General features: G+C 40.0%; 1 protein-coding gene across 3 annotated transcripts; it reads right to left on the bottom strand.

The window, feature by feature from the left end:
• Positions 1-20,218: 20,218 nt before the first annotated feature.
• LOC110688094 lies at positions 20,219-24,442 on the bottom strand. Of its 3 annotated transcripts, none has more exons than XM_021864773.1 (4): positions 23,645-24,442; positions 21,924-22,144; positions 20,819-21,592; positions 20,219-20,568 (listed from the first exon to the last, which is right to left on the bottom strand). In XM_021864773.1, exon 3 carries the CDS (start codon positions 21,583-21,585, stop codon positions 20,821-20,823), a length of 765 nt encoding a protein of 254 aa, XP_021720465.1. In that variant the 5' UTR covers positions 21,586-21,592; positions 21,924-22,144; positions 23,645-24,442; the 3' UTR covers positions 20,219-20,568; positions 20,819-20,820. The 3 variants fall into 3 exon arrangements, with proteins under 3 accessions (XP_021720465.1, XP_021720466.1, XP_021720467.1); XM_021864774.1 differs by having other exon boundaries at positions 21,924-22,061; XM_021864775.1 differs by having other exon boundaries at positions 21,924-22,019.
• Positions 24,443-24,761: the final 319 nt, after the last annotated feature.

Here is a 24,761-nt window from a genome sequence, read left to right as displayed (position 1 = left end):
AAATTATTTTTACTTTATTGAAATTATTTTTAAATAATTTTTTAAGGGATTTTCTAAATGATACCACTAAACTTTTGGAAAATCCAAATGGTACCCTTAATTTATATTTTGTCCAACTGGTACCATTAAAGTAATAATCTAATATCTACCATAAAATCATTGTTAATTAAAAGTTAATTAGGTGTTAATTGGAGTTAGAGTTTAGTTAGATTGTTAAATCAAAGGGTATACTCCATATGAGTAGTAAATATTTATTTAACTCATCCACCCACCATTCCACCAACATAAGAGCACTCCCAACAGTGAGTGAAAAACCCCTCACGAGTGAAAGTTAAGGTGTAAAAAAAAAAAAAACCGAACACTACATCAGTGAGAAGAATTGCTCTACGGTTGAGGAGATTGAAAAACGCACAAGACTTGAGGGGAAATGAGGATGAACAGTAACAAAGTGGGACCTACAAGCAACTGACGCCAGCCCCTTGAGTTTGCTGAGAAAGCAGCCAAAACGACGCGTTTTGTGCTTCCTGAGGCCAAAACGACGACGTTTTGGTTGCAATCTCAGCAAAAAAAAATTGAATTTGCTGGCAACTGACGCGCGTCAGGTCAGCCAATGGGAATGCGACACGCGTCAGTGTCAGTTAATTCAACCAATCAGAAATTTCCTCTTTTTCCCAACGGTAATATAATTTAAAACGGTAATAATGCCGTTATAAAAAAAAAAAAAAACAAAAATCACCAACGGCCATAAAATTTTATTCTCTATAAATAGACATGCATTTTGATATTTTTTGATATACTTTCAAAAACCCAAAAAATCTCCTATATTGTAAATGTTATATTCAGAAATTTTAACCGTAATTAATTGAATAAATAAAAAATTACAAAAAAAATAAAAAATTACAAAAATAAATAAAAAATTATTAATAATTATTACAGTATAATTAAAACGTAATTATAAAAATAAAATATTACATATTTTTAATTGTATTGGAAAGTTACATATGTAGTATAAACATTATTTAAAAAAAAAAGAGAAACAAAAAGGTGATGTGTATTATGGTGGGGTATAGTAAATAGGGGAGGATAAAGTGATGAGAAGTTTTTTTTAGCATTGATATAGTAAAAAAAACCTCTCATGAGAGGAATTGGATGGGAAGAGTGAGAAAGTGAATAGAGAGAGATTGAGAGGTTTGTTTCTCCTCACACTGCTGATAGTGGTCTAAAAGAGTAAGCTCATTGTTATTACACGCTCCCCTATGTTCATCTTCTTCTTTTTTCATTCTGACATCAAAAATAAATTAGCTCACTTCTTCCTAATTGCAATGAACATGAGTACTATGAATCTCGTCATCTATGCCGATAATTAAAAAGTATTACTAGTTTGCAAAACATCGTCGGCCACCAACTCGGGTTCTAGGAGCTTTAATTTGACATTGTAAGTCAAATAGTACTCTGAATGTAATTGCAAATTTTGTTGGTTAAGAAAATTGTGACTTTTTTTTTTTTTTTTTTTTACTTCATGTTTATTTGGCTTATGAATCAAATTGAGACAAAATTGATAATTAAAACTCAGTCATTCACTATCTGCGATCTTTGTTTAATTTTAACTTTTCAAGTACTCTAGTTTTCAGCCTTTCATTTTAAGTTTTAGTTTCCTATCAAGTATGGTGGGTAGCATGATTGCTTAATTTCCCCTCACTTGCATTATGTCTGCTTCTTTTGGACTCCATTATTGGATTTTCCTTGGTGAGTTTTCCTGTAATATAATGTTCGGTTTCTTGGTTAAAAAAGAATCAAAAACTCAGTCATTCTAAGTTTCAAAGTAAATAATTCAATCCAATTGGATAAATTAATTACAAAGAAAAACACACATCTAAAACGAAAACATAGTCAATGATCTATATAACTGAAAAAGAAAGCCCTACTACTTGAATAAACAACCAAAATAATAAAATCTTGTCAGTGATGTTCTGTTCACAAAAAATGGCCATATCACTGTAATTTATGAAAGGCTCATAGGCTGACTTCCAGTTTGAGTCAAAACAACTTGGCTTTGCTTAGCTTTCTTGGATTGATTGTTGGACTGTTTCCTGGAGTGTACCTCAGCAGTGTTGTCTTTTTTTTGTTGGACCTCCTTTACATGTTCTTATGTTGTGCCCAAAATGACCACAATTCTTGCACCTTATAGTTTTAGCCCTCTTTCCTTTTGGTTGTTCGCCTTCTTCTCTTCTTCTGTTTCTACTAGGCCTTCCCAGTTCCCACCCCTCTCTTTAGTGGTGGTGGTAAAATTTCAGGCAAGTCTTCGAAGTCAGGACATTGTGTAGGAACATATTAGATGCGATAGCGGAATTTCAAGAACATTTCCTAAACATCTAAAATAGGATCTCATGCATATAAATAATACGAATCACATAAAGTACTTAGATATACCTTTGATGCGTGTACTCCTCGTTAGCCTTAGATTGTCCTCCTTCGGAGATCCAGAACCTCAATTGTGATTCCTCTACTTGGTCCACAAAACCCGAGATGAATCCCACGTATGCTAGTACGGAAGAAGGAGGAAGAAACTTTTCACTCTTCTCACTTTTAGGGATGCAGTTATATGAGAAAAATTATACGTTGTTTTTGCTCTCTCTGTAATTGTATATCTCATAAACAATTACAAGATTATTAGGTCCTACATATGGAAGTTATTAGGTTACAAGATTAGCAAGCCCAACTCACTAATGACTCCTCACATAACCGCCCACTTAACCTTTATTGGGCTTGGTGTGCCTTTTCCATCTCGTGCTTTTATGTGTGACTTTATAGGATCCGATTATATTTAGCAGCAAGCCCATTAAATAATAGGCCTGCAAATCGTAGTTGGTTTCTAGTAAAACATTACGATTCCTAAAATAACCGAATTAATAATCTCCTTAATTAATCCTATATTATATTTAGTAATTGTTGTACTTGATCGAGGACACTCCTTCACATTGTTGATGATCAGTTATTGCAGCAATGTTATAGCCATAGGTTGCTTTGTATCTTTGCACTGAGTACCAAGGGCTTACGTATTTGTGAGGGTCAAGCCTACACTGTATCATTGCCCTAATAGCATGTCTGCATGGGATTCCTGTCAACTGCCATGCTCCACAAGCACACTTTTTGTGATTCAAACTCAGTGGAAACTGTGAATTATCTTCACATACCCTAGGAGCAAAGCATATGATTTATCATGTCCCCCAAAAATAGTCTTGATCACATGTGCTTTCAAGTTGTACAGTGAGGATTACTTCATGTACATGCCATATGTGTTATGCAAATGTTCATTCAAATCTTTCCCTTTGCAGTCGGGGTTCTCTCGCCCACTTCACGTTGCAAATGGGGTTATAAGTTTGTAATCCCCTGCAAGTGTGGAAATTTGGCCAAATCTTCTTGATTGCCCATGTTCTTCCATCAACCAACCTACTTGCATGCACCCTCCAACCACAACATTCCGTTGCATAAGTAGCAGTGTACCTCTTATTGTCAGCCCATAACACTGTGAGTGCAAATCCTTCTTGCACACAGTAGTCTTTCAAAGTGTCTTTGAAGTGACTTTTTTCAGTAAATATCATCCATTCTCTCAACTCTATTTTCCCAAATTCCTTCTCTTCATTAAGTTCACCATTTTTGTACAGTCTTGCCAAGTAGGTGTCATCATCCACAAAATCATACCATTGATCAAGCTCCCATGCGTCATGTACAACTAGCATGGTAATATCACCACCCTTCTCATCTGCTGCTATAGGTTCGTCTTCTTCAAAAACACCATTACTATCACTCTCACTCTCATCTGCTTCTATAGGTTCGTCTTCTTCAACTGGCATGGTAATATCACCACCCTTCTCATCTGCTGCTATAGGTTCATCTTCTTCAAAAACACCATCATTTTCTAACCCTCTTTTGCAGAGGATGTGCATTTGACTATTGGTCTTCCGATGGGTGCAAAAGTAGTGAAAGAAGCTGAAAATGATCATGAATCAGAAGAGTTTAGTGAGTTACTAAGTAAGTGGAGGAATATATAGGGTTTGAAGGTTGGCAGTCTTGCTACAAGCCAAATGTGTGATAAGATTCTTAATTAATCTCGGATATGAAGATGATTTTAAAAGGAACTTTGTGGTTTTTGTTGTTTCTAGTTGTTTGAATGGTCATAAAGGTGCAAAGTGCAACTATAAGATATTGTTTTCTTTAATGAAAACAAGTGAGATAAGTGAGTTCAATTGGTGCCAATACACAATCCAAAGCTTAGTAGATGTTGTCTTGTGTTGGAGAGAGATCCCAGGTGCTAATTTTAAGGGCTTTGTGCTATTTCTATTTCTCATGGTAATTACTTTGCACATACTCTTCTAGCTTGTGTATCTATGCGTTTTAGCTAGTGTATCTGTAAATTTAAGTTGGTGTATATGTAAGTTTTAGCTACTGTATCTGAAAGTTGTAGTTGGTGTATCTGCAAGTATTATTATTAATCTCATCATTAAACCTATTATTACATTTGTTTTTGTATTTATTCTCCTATGGTATTGTTCTTTATTTTTGTTTTGATTTGTACATTCCATTTTTTGTTGAACAGTTATTCTACTTTGATAGAGTAGAATTTATTGGAGGAAAAGTGGATAGGAAGGTTCCTGTTATTTCATGCTGGAATTCATCTACAATAGGACAAAGAATTACAGATGAGTTAAATGCAGGAAGGGTTGGATTAGGCAGGATTTTGCCTTCCTTGAGTGATATTAGAAAAAAGAAGAATAAAAGGAAAGAAGCAAGCAATGTATTTGAAGCTGATTTATCCCTTTCGTCAAAAGAGGTATGCACTTGTTATAGTTTCTTATTTATTTATTTTTTCACAATGAACATATCAATTCATTTTCCATGATCTATAACTTTTAAACCTTTGAAATTTCAGGATTTTACTAAGAAGGTTTGTTCTATTACCAACCAAATAGCAAAGAATTTTGTTGAGTTAGGAGAAGTGATCGCAAAGGGTGACAAGGATTTTCCGGGCATTGATAACATAAAGAAGATACAAAGAGTTGCCACAGAGGCATTTACTAAAGTTTCTCAGATATAAGCAGATGTTAGTGATTTTGATGCTTTTCTTGGACAACCAGGAGTTCTCGAAGAAATTGATCGTATTGAGAAGTCTTATGAAAAGACTAACAAGACTTCTTAGAAATAGGCTTGTGAGAAAACATGTCCACCGAGGCAAGAGAATGACCTTCCACCATTTAGCCTAGGTATTGATCTCACACCACATGTGGACGTGCCACCCAACATTAATGTAGTGGTTAAGAATCAACGAGGTGGGAAGACAGAAAGCAAAAAAAAAATGTTTCGACTTATCAAATTGAAAGCACAAATGAATATAAAGCTGAAAGAGATCGCCATCAAAGGAAGCCAAAGGACCTTCCTTCGTATCATAGGTCTCCTTATTATGATCGTTACATTGATGTGCTAAAAAAGATGACTAAGGTTGAAAAGATGTTGTGCAATTATGTTTTGGATACCGGAGATTCGAAGTAAGATAGCATTCTTTCTTTTGCATTTAATTTGTTAATATATACACAAATTTTCTAATTTCTTTTTTTTTTTTCCTTTGTTGGATGTAGTGAGGTCTTTTATCATAATGGAGATTTTCATGTCGAACGTCATCATGTTTCATCACTTTTGGAAGGTGTGGTGACAAAGAATGTTATTGATATCTGGGCATTGATTTTGAATCAAAAGGATTTAGGTCGTGGGTTCATATTACCAAAGAGATTTTTATGTAGTGCCACAACTTGTGTAAGTATACACGTTGTACATATAAATTATTACTAAAAGTGGAATATTTAATGAACTCAGATATCTAAATGACTTCATCATAAGTTGATGTGACTCAAAATCTTCTGGAAAAAAAGCAAATAGTGAAGAGTAGCATTTAATTTTAAATTTAGATTGGCCAACATGCTCAAATGCTCCAATTTATCCTGATACTTCAGATATCGATCATGTAAGTAATGATTTCTAATCAATATATTATTTTATTGTAAATGCAAGTTTATTATTCCAAATTTAGGTGTTTGCACAAATTTTAGTTGGTGTATCTACAAGCTTTTGCTAATGTATATGCAAGGTTTTGCTAATGTATCTACAAGCTTTTGCTAATGTATCTACAAGCTTTTGCTAATGTATCTACAAGTTTAGTGTATCTGCAAATTTTATCTAGTGTATCTGCAAATTTTATCTAATATAAGCTCACATATAAGATGATATAAGGCTTTTAAAAATAGATAATGTAAAGTGAATATGTTGGCATTTATTCATGATAGATTTAAAGTAAAGGTTTGATGCAAGCAAGGTGCATAAACAAGCAAGAGTAGTTTAACATATATAAGGTGAGCATGAAAGGGAATCAAGCGATTGAAAATACCACGAGCAGCATGTACAATTATATTTTCAAAGTGAGATGTTTGTCATTGTGGGGAATTAGGTGCTTCAAAGAAACAAAAGGGCAGCCGCAACAGCCTCAGCAGAGTAGTAGCAGCTGCAGCCTTGCCAGAGCAGCTGCAACCTTTCGAGGCCAGGGCAACAGTAGCTGCAACCTTGCCAGGCCGCCTGTAGCAGCAGCCTCGGCAGGGCAGCAATAGCTGCAACCTTGCCAGGCCAATCGTAGCAGCAGCCTTAGTAGGGCAGCAGTAGTTGCACCCTTTACTAGACCAACTGCAACAGCAGCCTCGACAGGGCAGAGCAGAAGTAGCAATAGCTCTAGCACAGCAGATAGTGAAGCAGCAAAGGCTGCACGGTTGGGTGCAACAGGCTCGGCAGAGCTGAGCTGATTTAGTCATACTCGGTGGAAGAACTCCATGAGCGGAGCTGCAGCTATGTTTCAATCACAAACAAATATATACTTTGTTTGGGTCCAATTCAGTCCACCTAATTGGGCCAGTCCAAATGATTCAATTACAAAGCCCAAAGCAAGGTTCAACTCTCCAAACCATGCTAAGGTCAATCAAGCCCAGTCAACATGGCAAGCCCATTTGACCTCAGGGCCCAGTCCACCTCTTTTGAGCCAATGTATAAAAGCTATCAATTGTCCAACTTATCATAAAATTCACAATCAGCCTCAAGCACTAAATTCTCTTGCATAGCTTACCATCGCTCACACTAAACTGACTTTAGCATCGGAGGAGCCTTCCTCGGCAACCACCCCCGAGGCTAGTTTACGTGTGTTTTGCTGTGCAGGAAATCCTCGGCTCCTTCGTTCCTTGGACCGAGCTCAGTCTTCTCCCTTGAAAAGGGCTTGCCGAAGGTCCTATTGTTTCCATCCGGAACAATTTGGCGCCGTCTGTGGGGAAGGTACAAAAGTTAAGCCAAAATCCAACCAACCTTAGCAAACAAACATGACTAAGAGCGGGAAAAGCACCAAGAGTGCTAAGAAAAACGATCCTTCCTCTTCGAGGAGAGACCTAGTCACGGTGAGGGTGAATCAACCGATTCCACCATCATCTGGATCTTCTTCTTCTTCTTCAAAGGCTCCTTCTTCCCCGGGAGGGGTGGCCCCTGAGAAGAATCCATCTCAGCATACTCGCCAGGCAACTAGCTCGTCTCGACCGAGTCATGCCCATGTAACGAGTCCTCCACCAAGTTTACGCTCTTGGTCTCAGCCGAAATCAACCCCTCAAACGGGGCCCTCTACGGAGGAAGTGGCGAGAGCCGTTGCGGTCTGCATGGAATTCTTGAAGGCCCAAGGAGATAGCCTACCCTTAACACCCCAAGATCCTCCCCCTCTTCAGCCGAGAAACCTGAGAAGGAGGATTGGCCAAGAGGAAGGTGGACAAGTTCTATCCTTCAAGGAGCTTGGGGACAAGTGGGAGGAGGACACCTGGAGAACCGAGCGGGAGAGGAAAAAGAACTCTTAGTTCTTTGGAGATTCCAAAACCCGGGACTCTAGGAGTTTCAAAAGCAGCAACTCCGCTTCTGCATGGAGAGAGCCTGCTCGCTTAAACGTTCATGAAGGTTTAGGCTCAAGGGAGGTGAACGTGTACAGTCGCCTCACCTTCCCCGAGGGTACCGAGCCCTACCCTGAGTCATCTCAACCAAGGACGAAAACCACTTCCACCTCTCTAAGAGAGAAATGAGGTCCTTTCGGCTAGACACAAGGGGAAGGCCGTAATGGTCCCTACAAGCTCGCCCTTCCAAAGTTGGATATTGGAAGAGCATGTGCCAACGGTGAAAATCCCGGCGCACATAACTAACGATGGTACTTCAGACCCGAAGGATCACATTGCCTCTTACGAGGGGCACATGTATCTTAACCCCAGGTTCGAAGCTACCTGGTGTAAGTATTTTCCAACTACTCTCAAAGGTGCTGCACAAGCGTGGATCACCAAGGGAGTAAAAGAAGGCTCAATAATCGGTTGGAAAGACCTTTCCAACAAATTCAAGAGCAAGTTTTCTACGGCAAATCGCCGAGAGAAGTCAATTGTAGAATTCATGAGTCTGCAGCAAGGGGAGGATGAAAGCCTCCGCGACTAGTTGACTCGCTTCAGCAACGAGTCATCCAGAATCACAAGTCTAGATCAGGGCCTTGCCATATTTGCACTACGGAATGGCTTACAATCCGGGGCTTGGAGGAAGCTCTGGACGCCTCGGATAAATTCATCCGAGCCGAAGAATGGAACAAAGAAAAATCCCGGGGCTGGGAAAGCTAAGGGACAAATGTCCGAAGGCCAAGGGCCGAGGAAAGGGAAGGCGAAAGTCTCAGAACCGTCCTCGGCACCCGAGCAGAAGAACGACAAGACTCCCTACACAGAGAGATACGACTCCTACACTCCTATCGCTCTTCCACGTGCAAAAATATTTAGCACGACCAAAGACGAGGGGAGGTTCAAGAAGCCAAGGACACTTCCACCGTGGCATCAACAAAAGGGGAAGGATCGATGGTGCGAGTTCCATGAATCCACTGGACATCGTACCGAGGACTGCCTCCAGCCGAAGGATCAGATCGAATATTTGGTCCAAAAAGGTTACTTGAAAAAGTACGTCGCGGACCGTTGCGAGGAAAAGAGAGCCGAGAAAGATTCTCGGCAAGATCTGGATTTTCTCCGGAAGAAAGACAAGTCATAAGGTAAAGAAACACTTGATATCCTTCTCATTTCCGGAGGAACTTCTCGGAATGCGCTAAAGCGACACTTGAGGGGTTTGACCCACCAAGTGAATCATGCTGACATCCGGGCACCACAGTCTCCAGTGTCGAAAATCTTGTTCATAGCCGAAGACTGCTAGGGGGTGGTATACCCCCACGATGACCCGTTAGTAATCATAACGGGCATTGCAAACCACAACGTCTGGCGAACCCTCGTCGACGGTGGTAGCGGGGCGAATATCCTTTTTCGAGGAGCATTCGACCAGCTGAAGTTGGAGAGTAAGCACCTAACCCTAGTACCTTTCCCGGTGTCTGGATTCAACGGCTCTTCATCATATCCGGATGGGAAGATTCTTCTTCCTGTCACCATCGGCAAAGGCCGAGCAGCACGGAACATCGTGGCCGAATTCTTGGTCGTAGGTGTCCTATCTGTGTACAACATGATCATGGGGAGACCCCTCATTCACGACATCCAAGGAGTTGTCTCAACGTACCACCAATTAATGATCTATGTTTCGGACGAGGGACTCTCCGAAAAAATTCAGGGCAGCGAAAAGGAAGCCCGAAGATGCAACCACCTCAAGCCATCCAAAAGTCGTCGCGGCGACCGGGATGATGAGGAGGAAAAAGAGAAGGACCAATGCACAAAAAGGCCTAAGGGCTTAAGTGCTTCGGCCCAGGGAACCCCAGCAAAGAAAACATCTTTGGGGAAAGAAAAGGCTGATTCACCATCCGAGCAGAAAGACTCGGAGCATCAGCCAAAGTCTGGGAAGCCTGCTGATATTGACAGCAGGCCGAAATTTGAAGAGTCCAGCGCCAAAGCCATGGAGCTGGACGATCAGACCAAATCAATAAAGTTGGTCGAAGGGGGCACGAAAAAGTGTGTCAGCATCGGACTAGGACTTGATCCAAATGTTCGTGTTGAAATTATCCAACTCCTTCGGGACAACAAAGACGTGTTCGCTTTCTCGGCGGCAGACATGCCCGGAATTGATCCGAACCTCATTTCTCACAAGCTTAATGTCGACCCAACATGTCGACCAATTATGCAAAAGAAGCGGAATTACTCCGCCCAAAAGAACCAAGACATCGCAGCTGAAGTAAAAAAACTTTTGGATGCAAGTTTCATTGAACCTTGTCAATATCCGGAATGGTTGGCCAATGTGGTGATGGTTCAGAAGGCAAATGGCACCTGGAGAATGTGCGTTGACTTCACGCATCTAAACAGGGCCTGTTCAAAGGACTTTTATCCCTTGTCAAGGATCGATCAATTAGTCGACTCGACAAGTGGGCATGCCCTACTTAGTTTTATGGACGCATTCTCGGGGTATCATTAGATCTTCATGCATCCCGACGACCGAGCAAAAACAGCATTTGTTACAAGTGTCGGGGTGTAGAATTACAAAATGATGCCCTTCGGATTGAAAAATGCGGGGGCAACTTATCAAAGGCTGGTTGATTAGGTGTTCGCCGAGCAAAAAGGCCGTAATATGGAGGTCTATGTTGATGACTCTATTGTCAAAAGCAAGGTAGATAAAGACCATGTTACTGACCGAAACCTTTGCCAGCTTGAGAAAACATCAAATGAAGCTGAATCCGAAGAAGTGTGTATTCGGCGTGAAGTCAGGCAAGTTCCTTGGCTTCATGGTCAGCAAAAGGGGATTGATGCCAATCTCGCTAAAGTTCAAGCAGCTCTGGATCTTCCCGAGCTGAAAACAAAAAGGGATGTTCAGCGTCTCACTGGCAGAATGGCTGCCCTTTCTAGGTTCATTTGTAGAGCCTCGAACAAGGGGTTGCCTTTCTTCAAAGCGCTCAAACTCCCTAAGTCAAAAGAGCTCATCTGGGAAGACGAGCAAAAAGAAGCCTTTCAGCAACTCCGTGAGCATTTGGCTCACCTCCCAACACTGGCAAGACCAGCTGAAGGAGAATCCTTGTACTTATATGTGGCGGTTAGCCCAGCCACTGTAAGCGCGGTGTTGCTAAAGGAAGAAGAAAAAATTCAGCAGCCAATCTATTTTGTCAGCCATACTCTAACAGATGCCGAGACACGCTACCCCCTACTTGAAAAAGTTGCATACGCAGTAGTGGTAGCCGCTCTGAAGTTGAGGCCCTACTTTGATTCTCATCAAATAGTGGTCCCAACTGATCAGCCACTGGAAAAATTCCTCGGTAAGGTAGAGAAATCTGGAAAAATTCAAGGCTTCAAACAACGAAGCTGAAGATGAAGCAGCGATTGCTGGTCTAGAGATGTGCATATCATTGGAAGCCGAGCACGTCTGTTTAAAGACAGACTCTCAGCTTGTCGCAAATCAGATCCAAGGTGAATATGAGGCCAAAGAGCCCTCAATGATAACTTACCTTGGAAAGATCAAAACTGTTGTTGCGAAGCTGAGAACTTTTGAAATTGAGCTGATCCCAAGGGGTCAGAATACTCAAGCCGACGCACTCTCCAAACTTGCAAGTTCATCTCTAATTGAGCTGAACCGATCTGTATATGTGGAAGTGTGCCGAGAAAGAAGTGTTGACCAAGAACCTAAGGTTTGCTGTGTCACACACGAGCCGAGCTGGATGGATCCCATCCTAGCTTACAAGTTTCGGGGAGAAATTTCCGAGGACAGGAGCTTAACCTCTAAGATGAAAAGAATTAGCTCAAGATTCATCATCTTCAGAGGGGAGCTTCTGAAAAAATCTTTCTCAGCCCCACTATTGAAATGCATGGGTCTAACAGATGCTGACTATATCCTTTGGGAGATTCATTTCGGCATCTGCGGAAACCATATAAGGGAAAGAACCTTAGCACACAAAGCGCTAAGGGCTGGGTACTATTGGTCAACCATGATCACGGATGCTAAGGAGCTGGTCAGAAAATGCGAGAAATGTCAAAAATTTGTACCAGTCATCTATCAGTCATCCCGAGATCTTCAGCCAATCCTGAATCCACTTCCATTTGCTCAATGGGGACTGGACATTTTGGGACCATTTCCCGATGCTCCATACCAAAAAAGATGGCTTATAGTCGGCATAAACTATTTCAGCAAATGGATCAATGCCGAAGCAGCCTCGAACATTACAGTTGTCAGGAAGTTCATCTGGCAAAACATTATCACCCACTTCGGAATTCCGAAGGTTTTTGTCTTCGATCATGGGAGACAATTTGATAACCTTTCGCTAAAGCGGTACACAGATCAGTTCGGCATTAAATTGGCATATTTTGCGGTTTGTCATCCGATCCTCAAAGTAATGGTCAAGCCGAAGCTCCAAATAAACAGATACTCAGCGCTCTCAAGAGGAGGGTTGAAGATCAAAAGTCCAAGTGGATAGAGGAACTTCCACGAACTCTTTGGTCACTTCGGACAACTAAAAAAGAGGCGACGGGGCATTCACCTTTTGAATTGGTGTATGGATCCGAAGCCGTCCTTCTAGTGGAAATTGGCTTAAAAAGTCTCCGAGTAAATCTCTTCTCAGCCGAAGAAAATGAGCAACTCATGAAAGAGTCTCTTGACTTCTTAGATGAGATCCGAGATTCAGCTCGGGACAAAATGGCTGCATACAAGCAGAGGATCATCAAATATTATAATCGAAGAGTCCATGAAAGACTTCTCAAAATTGGGGATCTTATTCTTCGAAATGCTGCCGTCGTGCAAAAAGGCCGCATCCATGGGAAAATCTCAGCTACTTTGGAGGGACCTTATGAAATATACGATGAGCTTCAGCCAGGAACATACCGACTTCGGCAGTTGGATGGGACTAAGCTGAAAAATCACTAGAATGCTGATGTACTTTAGAAATACCATGTGTAAAGCCCTTCGGGGAAGAACGGTATATGTAAGTACATCTTTATCATTAATGAAAGGCCTTAGAGCCACCATTCATTCAATTTCAGCAAGTTTCTACTTTTTCTGTCTTCACTGGTTTTTGAAAATTCAAGGTTTTCGTTCGGTGTTGTCCGAAGTATTGCCTAATGAGGCCTTGTACTTCGGCAAGCTGTAAAACCTGCCAAGACGAGGATAAAAAAATAAACCCCCGAAGTATTTCCTAATGAGGCCTTGTACTTTGGATGAATCTGTTCCTCTAGGCAAAGAGGCCATAGGCGCATCCGAAACATTGCCTAAAAATTAGGAACTAATAAAGCCCCGAAGTATTGCCTAATGTAGCATTGTAATTCGGATGAATCAGTTCCGGGTGGTGGTTTTGAACGACCTACAAGTGAGAAAAACAGATCAGCCGAGGAAAAGGATCGGACTTAGAAAAAATTGAGCAAAGTAACTTGAGAAAAAGCAAGCTTGATGAAAAGGAAGCTAAAAGGCTAAATAAAAAAGTTTAAGTATGGTTACCTGCATCAGGCTTGTAGTTCTCGGCAAAGGTGTCTGGCACCCTTGCAAAAGGTTCGGACGCTCCAACAATTGCCCGCAGAGACCAGACCCTAGCCCTTTCCAGCTCTGAAAGGCTGGATAGATCACCGAAAAACTCAACAGCTGAGCTTCGATGAGACATCATGTTGTTCCTCACAGCCAAAAGGGGGGCAGACTCAAACCCCATATCTGCAGATTGGAAGGTCCGAAAGGAATTCCCCGCAAAAGTTGACGGCACGTCAAAGCTCTGGGGATCATCAACCTTCTCTTCGGCCTCCTTACAATCATTAGGCCTCCTATCGAGGATCAGGACATTGTCATCCTCGGCATGCAAAATTAAGGCATCAGCCTCTTTCTGGATTTCTTCGGCAAATGGTTCAGCCGAATGCCGAGGAGAATGTGATGTGATGGGGGGAGTCTTTTGGTGAACCTCTTCCTCTCGGTTCTCAGGGGGAGTTTTCTCTTTGGCCTCCTCGGTCTGGCCCTCGTCCAGCCGAGGTCCTTTAGCAGGAGGCTCAGCAGCCGGGAACTGTCCCGGATTCACTACAGCTCTCCTCCTTCTTGTTCTGGCCATTTCTTCGTCCGAAGAAGGTGAAGGTACTTTATCAGGCTCTCTCTTGTCTCCTTCTTCTTCGTCAGACTGCAGTAGAAGAGACAGGGGGGCAAAGAGCGATATCAGTATCTCAAAAAAAAAAAAAAAAAAAACTCTAAGCCGAAGCTTAGTACTTAGAAAAATTTTCACAAGTTGAAGATACTAAGTAGAAGGAGCAAGGCAGCCGAAGCTTAGTATTTAGAAAAATTTGGAAAAATTTCACAAGTTGAAAAAATTCAAATGAAAATCTAAGTAGAAAGAGCAAAGCATGGAGAAAAAGGAAAGCAGAAAAAAATGCTAAGACTCACCGAGGTTCTCAGCAGCTCCTCGTCTTCAGCACTTAGCAAGTTTGGTCTGGCTCTGGGAGTCTACGGCTCAGCGCTTTGATCAGAACTCCTAGCAAAGGCACCAGCCTTTACACTTGCAGCAGCAGCAACTGCCTGTTCTTCAGGGCCATATAAGAAAAATGGGTCCTTCTTCAAGAACCAGGACTTCTGCTTGGAATACTCGGGCGGCTTGACAATCTCAAGCGTTGAAGGGCGCAGTGCAGGAGCCCTAGCCGAGGGAGGAATTATGGTTGGGGCATTCCTCGTCACACGTCGAGCAGCGTTGATCCCAAGCCTGTTGTATGTTTGTTGTATGTTAAGCCGCAATTGCCTTCGTGCAGCTTTGAAAAACCAAAGTAAAAAGAAAAAGGGTTATTCTGCATGAAAAGAAAAGCAAATAAAAAAGAGAGAAAAAAGACAAGTAAAGGCCTTCGGCCCCAACCGAGCTTCTCACCATTCTGGAATTTTCGGCTGAGGCCGACAACAGCTAATATCTTCTCTTTGAAGATATAATGGTAGCAGGGAAGCCAGGTCTCCGGCACAAACGTTGTTCAACCTGTTCCCCCTACATTCTTCTTTTTGCCAAAGAGAGTCAGCAACTCTTTCTCTTCGGATGTGAAATCATCGGGACCGATGGCTGACATTCTCGGATCCGGCATTCTTAAATGCCTCGGACCCCCATAGTAGCTCGGATGGTCCTCCTCGGCAGGAGCCTGAACCCATATCCATTGACCCCTCCAATCCTTGTCCGAGGTGTCATTCGGCCAAGTCGTCAAGTGACCTTTCTAGGTCTCAATTCTCCACCATCCAGGGCCATGGTGCTTGTCAGATTGCTGATTTGGCATCAGCTTATGCAATTTTCTGAAGACATGAACACTCGTCTCAAATCCATAGAAGAGACTGACCCATAAAAACGTCATAACTCTTCGGATGAAGCTGGCACAAGGAAATAATATACCCGTTCAGCACCTGGACTATAAATGGATGTGGAGGGAATTTGAGCCCAAATTGGAGTTGCCTGGTGTACACGCTGAGGTAACCGGGTGGGGGCCTATGGATTCTATCTCCGGCTACGGGCATTTGACACCAATAACCGTCTTCCTCCATGATGCCGTAGAACACCTCTATTTGTTCTCCAAAGGGCATTCCCATTGATCCACCCATCATAGGGAGTAGCGTTCACTAGCCCATAATTATATTCTCGGGCGGATTCTGCCATTCCTCGGCTCCATCAGGTAGGCGCCGAGGCCCAAGCGCTGAGCCGCTTGGTTGTCTCTTCCCAACCTTGGTAGGGCACAGAAGCCAGTGGTATCGCAGCAATGGGGGGCTCGTCAGAGGGCACCCTATCCTCTCTCCTCAGAAACGAGGTGATGTTGCTGAGAGGGGGCATTCGCCCAAGAGGCTGGTGGCGCCGAGCACCCAGCTCAGTCACCTCCTCCTCTTCTTCCTCAGCATTTACTAGTCTCTTTCCTAGGTCTCGGTCTCGAACCATTTTTGCGAAAATTGGAAAATCGGGAAAAAAGGGAAAGTTCTTAAAACTAGAGAAATCTGAACAAGTTTTGGGAAAAATTATCTTTGTTAGACTCGAAATCTGCCAATCTTTAAGCTCGAAGCAACGGATTCTAGTCTCAAGCTTAAGGGCAAAAGAAAATGCGGTTTGCAGTAGGTGTTAGCGAATTCAGGGGGTTCGTGTTTGCGAAAAATGATTAAAGGAAAGTGAAGAGGGCGTTTTATATAAGCTCGCCGGAATCAAGAATTCCAAGAGTTTAAAACTGCCAAAAACCCCACTAATTCCACTTAAACACAACCGTTGAGCACATTCCCAAGTTAACAACCCACTAAACCTTCTATCTTCCCTAATTATTCTCCTTAATGGCGGTTAAACATCATTAACTGTCCAGATTCCAAAAATTCAAATTGCAATCATTTGTCTCCCTCCATTTTGCAAGTCAAAACCCGACCCGTCATACTTCCAAATCGGGTCTGGGGGGCAAGTTGTTTGGGTCCAATTCAGTCCACCTAATTGGGCCAGTCCAAATGATTCGATTACAAAGCCCAAAGCAAGGTTCAACTCTCCAATGCATGCTAAGGTCAATTAAGTCCAGTCAACATGGCAAGCCCATTTGACCTCAGGGCCCAGTCCACCTCTTTTGAGCCAAGGTATAAAAGTTATCAATTGTCCAACTTATCATAAAATTCACAATCAGCCTCAAACACTAAATTCTCTTGCATAGCTTACCATCGCTCACACTGAACTGACTTTAGCATCGGAGGGGCCCTCCTCGGCAACCACCTTACGTGTGTTTTGCTGTGCAGGAAATCCTCGGCTCCTTCGTTCCTTGGACCGAACTCAGTCTTCTCCCTTGAAAAGGGCATGCCGAAGGTCCTATTGATTTCATCTGGAACATACTTGAATTTGAATGATGATTTTCATATCAAATACATTAGGGTATATGTGTATAAATTTTAAGTTGTTGCATTCAATGATTCACTTCTTCTTTTATTGATTCAGGCATTTTTTCCTGTTATCCATCGTGGAGGTTATGTAGTTCTCTGTTTTAATTTCAAGTATTCTAAGGTTGACGTGATTGACCAAAGGATTTTGACTGGAAAAGTCAATGAAATTTATGGCGGCTATCTATCGATTTTGGTAAGATTTTTGGGAACTTACGGATATTTTTGGCTATCCCGATAATAGTTGTGCCCGCTGAATATTAAAGATGGTTTTTTTTTTGGGATTTTTTGTTCTAAGAAATCATCTTTTACAATTTTTTGTGTGTTTTATCTGCTTGGTTGTTGATTAATTTTTTCCAATAAAGAATGAGGAACAGTTTACCATATTTATTCTTCACTCGAGAACTCTCTGTTCTCTATTCTTTTTCCTAAACATTGTTTACTTCTTTCAGGTTTCTGGCACCGATAAATTCTTGACAAATGTTAAATGATGAAAAATTTTATATTTTGTAGGCTTCATTCCTTTCAGAATTTTTGAAAGAAAGAAAGGATCCAAGAGCTAATTTGGTAGCTAACTTCGAGCCAAGAGTAATAAGAATGGTATGGAAATCAAATGAGCTTGATGTTCTAGATAGTGGTGTCATTACAATGAGACACATGGAAACTTACATGGGACATGGAAATTCTTGGGATACAATTCTTAAAAAACCTAATGTAAGACGTTCAGTTAATGAATATTGATTGATTCCTTTTTCAGTGCAAGCTTGATTTAATGTATTGTATGTGTTTGCAGAACCATATTCTAAAAACTTTGAGAGCAAAATATTGTTGTGAGATTTTGAAGAACGAGCACAACATGGTCAAAGAAGATGTGTTAAAGAAAGCCAAGTTGGCGAATTGAATATATAGTTGATTTTTAGTGTGGAAAGTGAAATGCTTGGTGTATGTATCTACAATTGTATTGTGATGTACTTACTATGGTTTTGTAATGTATAAACTTAGGATTGGCAATTGAATGGTGATTTTGACGTGGTTTAGAGGCCTCCTCCCACTCTTTACATTTTGATTAGTTACATTTCTTCTATTATTGTAAAAGATTGATAAAGATTGTAATAGAAGTCTAGTAAACTTGTTTTTCTTCCTCGAGCTTAGTCCTTGGCCAAGTTTATTGTACTGTAGTTGAATAGATATGCAGGTAAATTAATCATAGAGACGATGGCTGTAATATAGAGTCTTTATACATGTTGCTTAAGCCTGTTTTGACATTATGTAGAAGAAAGTTGGATACACGCATTTAAATTTGGACATAATTCTTGAAATCCTGAAGTGTAGCACCAACATTACCATAGCATCCTACTTGTTCTTTATATATCCGAAATGACTTAACTGGACCTACATTTACTCTTGCATTGTTAGCTATGAAGTTTTTGTGCAAGATTGTCATTTTTCTTGAACTTTTCAAGTACTGAGAAGACACAGGACTAGCAAGAGAATGATTGTGGCCTTCATGAAAAGCCTAACACCTTATACAATCCATCTTGAGAATAGTATTTCAGAATGCACTTTGCTTTGCAACCCGTTCTTGTGATCTTTGTTCTACGGCGACAAGTGTTACTTTTCTTATCTTGATCAACCTGATTATTCTTGTTTCTAAACCTCTTTAAAACCTGCCTTATTACAGAGACCGTGCTTTAAAGAGACAATGCCACCCGAGATTGTGGTCGTTGAAGATTTCCGTACAACAAAGTGACCATCTTGTAGAGTTTGAAAACTCTTTCCCAAACATGGTTTTGCCTTTTCAAGGCAACAAGGAAACCACTCCTTAGTTTTACCTGGAGTTAGATGTGTTTCAGGTCTAGGAGAACGCGGTAGTAGTTGTGGTGATGTTACCATTGTGGATCCTTCTGTCATGATATTTAGAGAGATAATCACACTATAATTTCCTGCTACAATATCAGAATGATGTATCTATAAGTTTGAGATGACGTATCTCTATGTAATAGTCGTAAGTATCACTAAACATCATATCCAACTAGGTAAACAAAGAGTTCAAATTTACATACTACTTAAAATATCCCAATTTCAAGGTTTATAGCCTCTTCCAATATCTAGCTAACTTGCATAAATGCATGTTAAGCCAGAACTAACATAGTAAAAATAATGAGGAACATCAAATAACACTTTTCATTTCTTGTTAAAATGTTACAATGATGTATCTAAAAGTTTTATATGGTGTATCCCTATGATATTGTCGATGTATCTCTATATGTTAGCTAAAGTATCTATAGGGTTTAGTTTTTCTTTTTTTTTTCTTTTTTTTTTTTAAGAGGTAATGAAAGGAAATCATACAAGGTGATAATACCTTGCGGAAAATCAGTAAAATACACTTGTTCAAACCCATCACCTACAGATTGTCTAGCCATTAAGTGTGCAACACCATTGCCCGTTCTCCTAATATGAGAACATGATAACTGCTCAGATAACTGCTCAAATTCCTCTCCCAAACAGCAGATATCATCAATGACCAAATCAGTAGGCTTCCTACTCACCTTTCGAAGACAAATGGACTTCACTATATTGACAGCATCACATTGAAGCTCCACTTTCTGGCAGCCCAAATTCTTTGCTAGCAACACCCCCATTCTCGCAGCAAGTGCCTCAGCCAACACCACCAAATTAATCCCCTCACACCTTCGCACCATAGCAGCAACAATAACTCCCCTGCAGTCACGTATCACAGCCCCTAAACCAGCCACTCCCTCACGCATCAGTGTAGCATCAGTGTTAATTCTGAAGCAACCAGAGACAGGAAGACACCACACATCAGTAGAAGACACCTCAGCTCTCCTTACGCCTCCCAAGACAACCCCAGCATATTTCTGAAAATCTTCAACCAAACGCACAAAACCCATAACACCCACCTCACAGTTACTCCATGGCTTATTAAAGACATGAGAGTTACGAAGTGACCACGCAGCCCAAGCAAGAGCTGAAAACAGCAGTAACTCTTCTTTGTTAACTTTCCTCTGTATCCATAAAAATCTATCAAAGAAAGAGCTAGAGGGAGCATCAATCAGAGAGCTAGCGAACGGTTTAGTTAATGTATCTCAATGTTGAACAAATCCCAAATTAGTACTACACTGCTGTACCTACTTTGAACACTTGATGTATCTACCAGTTTCAGAAGGTGTATATGTAGGACCAAAATCATGAACCATAAAACAAAGACTACAGTGCTGTACCTACTTTGAACACTTAATGTATTTACCAGTTTCATTTCTTGGAAGGTTCACATTATTGTAGATTCCAGAAAGAATACTGGTAGATTGTGAGCAATCACATATAAGCAAGGCAAACAATGAAACATCTATTGAATATAAACTTGATCTTCCAAGGAAGATCAATACAATAGCATCAACTATACAAGATCACCAGTAATCTATTGTTAAACAGATATTGGTTTAGCACTACATCACCATATACTTCGTTATACCTAAAGAAAAAAGGTCAAAACAGCAATACATGCTTTCTTCTGCAAAACAAAGAAATACTAGTATATACTAGAAAAGTTTGGAATTCCACCCCGCCAGACGCTCGCCTCGTACCTCATCAACACTGGTATCTCTTCTCCTAATTTTTGTTTGCAGAACCAGTTGAGTCAGTTCCCCTATCGAGTATAGAGCTCTCCATAACCTGTGGAAGGAACAGAGTATAGTACTTGACAATTATCATCATTTAACACAACCTAAAGATTCAAAAGCAATTAAGTTAACCGCAGCATCTCCCTCAACAAATCCAATATTTTTTGCTGATTCAAATTGCTTTTTCAAGTTTGTCAAACTGCAGGGAACTTTTCATGCCAGATACACAATTAGATACCATCTTTTTTAAATTAAGAATTGATTTATTTTGATAATCAGAAATTATACAAATAATCACTTACCATTACGGTTCTTCGTCTGAAGGGGCTTCCCACACAAAAGGTTTGCCCTCACCTTTTGATTCATTCTCTGCATCACTCTCTTCACTCTCTTCACTCTCTTCTTCACTCTCTGCAGCATTCACTGTATCACTCTCTTCACTCTCTGCAGCATTCACTGTATCACTAACAAATTTGTAAAACAAACCATCAGCCCTTGCTTGATCCAATATATCTCTTCTCACACCTTCATCTTTTCCTGCTAGCAATATCATACGTCCAGTCCATTCCATGCCTTCCACCAGCAGCTTACCAACCAAGTAATCTCCAAAATGCCTCACTTCTAGTTCTTCTACTCCTTCTATTCCCTCTCTTGGTACAGCAAGCAGTAAGTAAGGGAAAGAGTACTCTAGAAGAGCACTACCAACTTCCTTAAACATTTTAAGTGATTCCACATCGCGTGCTTGTTTCAAAAGTAAACGCTTGACACTTTCAGCATTCTTGTTCAGGTACTTGTATTTGATCTTCATTGCAGCAATATTGGTAAGGTTCCTCCTTACATTCTGCTCTCTAATTGACAAATAAAAGTGATGGTAATGATAAAGATCACCGATGAATTGTAATCTATATTCAAGAGGAAAATCAAGATCCCTCACAGCATCGATTCTTTCGGCCAACTCCTTAGCAACACATGTACAGCTTGAACTCCGTTTTCTAGCCATTTCCACTAACTTACCATGAAGAATTTCGGGCATGGAAAGGACAGGGTGCAACTCTTCAAGATCAACCATGTTTTCCCTTCAAATAATATCTAAAATCAGCCAAAAAACCAAATCTCATACACCCTACATACTACCCCTGTTTTTCACAAGTTTACTACTACCATAGATCTATGATAGATTAGGGTCTGGGTTTGTCAACCCCTTCCAAATCATACACAAACAATTCAAATCACAACATCCAGACAATAACCCAACAATTTCATAAACAACAATATCAAAATTAGCAAAAAAATATCAGTAGATCATACTCATCATTCTCGTCAAAACCCTAAACCCTAACAAACCCACAAAAAATAAATTACAATTTTCGCAAAAACAAAACACGAATATATGAGAATCGGAAGTACCTTGCGATTTTACTCAGAATCGGGTCGAAATTCCTTGCAATTATGAAGAAACGCCTTCGTCTTCCTTAACCAAACTGGAGAACGCTTCTTGAAGGACTAGAATAGGGAAGAAGTTTTAAGAGCGCCAATATTTTTTTACTGGAGATAATAAAAGAATAGGGGAGGAAGTTCAATCAGGAAAAAAAAAAAAAAAGCGACCTCCCTATGCCACGCAGCCACGTCTGTCATTCAACCAAAGATTAACTCACCTTGGGTTAGTTGTTATAAATTATCACCAGAAACTTAATGTTAGGTCCTTAAAGGTGAAAAAAAAAAGTCACACGTCCTTAACGGTGAAAAATGTAAATGTTAGGTCCTTGTATTATGCTCAACTCTACAAAACCAACATAATCCCTCATATTCATCCTTCAAACAACCCTTCCTAAAACACAGCCTATAGTCCCTTGTACTCATCCTTCAAACAACATTTATATGAACAAAACTACACACAAATCGAACAAATAACCATACAACCATCATTCAAAAAGTATAAACAAGAAAAGAGAAAGAATCTCACAGAAACCCTAGCATAAAAAATACTACAGAAAACCTTCAAAATTCTTGTCTATGTTTACATTTCCATGTCAATCATATCAACGATACTCATACAAAACGCACATAATCCCTCATATTGATCCTTCAAACTGTCCTTCCTAAAACACAGCCCCATAGTCCCTCATATTCATCCTTCAAACAACATTTATATGAACAATATTACACACAAAATCGCACAAATAACAACACAAAAAAAGAGAAAGAATCTCGCAAAAACCCTAGCATGCAAATTAAAACCAGCAAATTCAAATACATAACACATTCAACTCACATAGAAATTTCAAGATATAAAAAAACAACAACAACAAAGCCAGGGTTTAGAGTGACAATGGAAGGGAGGAAGGATAGGAGGCAACAAAGCCAAACACGACAGATACGTCAGTTGCCTTTGCACATGCCCTTTGCCAGTTTCGCTGCCCCATTTCCAATTTCCTTCAATTACCTTCCTTAGTGCCTCTTTTCCTAATGCCATGCCCTTTCTTTCTTATTATTTGTCTAGATTTCGCCATTATTCCCTTCTCCTCTCATCTGACTCTCCCTATTAAACAACCTCGATTACTTCCTTCCCTCTTTCGGCCATTTATTTTGACCATCTCTTTCCTTCTTATCCTCCACCTTCGATTTGTTTTAATTCATTACATACATTTCAATGCAAGAAAATCACACACAATATTGAACAAATAACAACACAAGAAAAGAGAAAGAATCTCGCAAAAACCCTAGCATGCAAATTAAAACCAGCAATTTCAAAAACATAAAACATTCAATTCACATAGAAATTTCAAGATATCACACACAATATTGAACGAATAACAACACAAGAAAAAAGAAAAAATCTCGCAAAAACCCTAGCATGCAAATTAAAACCAGCAATTTCAAAAACATAACACATTCAATTGACATAGAAATTTCAAGATAAACAACAACAACAACAACAACAACAACAACAGCAACAACAACAGCAAACCCCAATATAACAAAAAAAAATTAAGAATTACGAGGTATTAATTGATTGAATAATACACAAAAATTTAGAACATAAGTCGAAAACAAAATCAATAAAAATCAAAATAAAGAAAGAAGGCCAAATAGAGGAAGAAAGAGAGAAAGAAAGAACATAAACTTACGTCAAATTCGAGTTTTCCGAAGATCGAAATGAAATGCGGCAGCGAAGAGAGTTCGCCGGAGAATTATCGGAGAAACGCGATCGGAAAGAGGAGAGAGAAAGAATCAACTGAAGCTAACGTCGCCTTCGAGTTTCCGACGATTGAAGCGAAGAAAGTTCGACGGAGAGTTATCGGCGATGACCCGGAAAGAGGAGAGAGAAAGAGTGGAAGAACGGAAAGTATGGGGAAGTGAAGTGAGAGAAAATGAGATTAATTTTTTTTAAGAGACGCCTTATTATATTATTATTATTATATTACTATTTGAATATCAAATTTTCAATTTTTTTTTTTTTTTTTAGAAAATTTTTTCAATGTTATTAGTAATTTAGTATTGTTGTTTCCTCAAAAAATTACTCCTACTGTGGTTGTAAATTTCTTTAAAAACAAATTGATTTTTCAAAAGATATAAGGTTTTTGGGTTTTGTTAAAGAAGATGATGTGATTTAATATAAAAAAAATAAAAAATAAAAAATAAAAAAAATATTAGCTATAGTAATTTAAGCTTTGGTAGTTTGAGATATTGTAAATTTTTGAATATTTTGTAGTTTAACTTTGCGGGGAAAAAAAATTGCTACTCTTTGTCACACGTCACTAATGGAGAATAAGTGGACAAGGAAAAGGAAAAGCAAGGAGGTGAGCTTGATTCAGGCCTTTCGGAATACGCTTCAATTGAAAAAGGGGGTGAGATTAATTCAGGCCGGCAGGGAAAGGGGTGGGGTTGGTCAGGCTGATGGGAAAAGGGATGGGGATGGTCAGGCCAGCGTGGAGACGCGTGGGGATGTCTCCGACTGGCGGGGAAGGGGGTGGGCATGGAGGGACTGGTTCAAGCAGGTCGGGGAAGGTGATATTTTTTTTATTTAAATTAAAAAATAATTTAATTTACATTATTAATTTTTAAAAAAAATACGGAGTATGACCAATTAGAAGGTGACACGTCGAATATGTAAGATGCGATTATTAGTTTCCATTTTTCCTTATTAAAGAATAATGGTTTTAATTGGAAAGAAAAAAAAGCAAAATAATTTTTTTGAAGTAAAAACTAAAATATTTTTGGGTTTTTTTGAAGTAAAAAGTAAAA

The sequence above is a fragment of the Chenopodium quinoa genome, unplaced genomic scaffold, assembly GCF_001683475.1.
Source record: "Chenopodium quinoa cultivar QQ74 unplaced genomic scaffold, ASM168347v1, whole genome shotgun sequence".
Lineage (NCBI taxonomy): Eukaryota > Viridiplantae > Streptophyta > Magnoliopsida > Caryophyllales > Amaranthaceae > Chenopodium > Chenopodium quinoa.
Note: the sequence above shows the minus strand (reverse complement) of the source record. Positions and strands in the feature narration are given on the sequence as shown.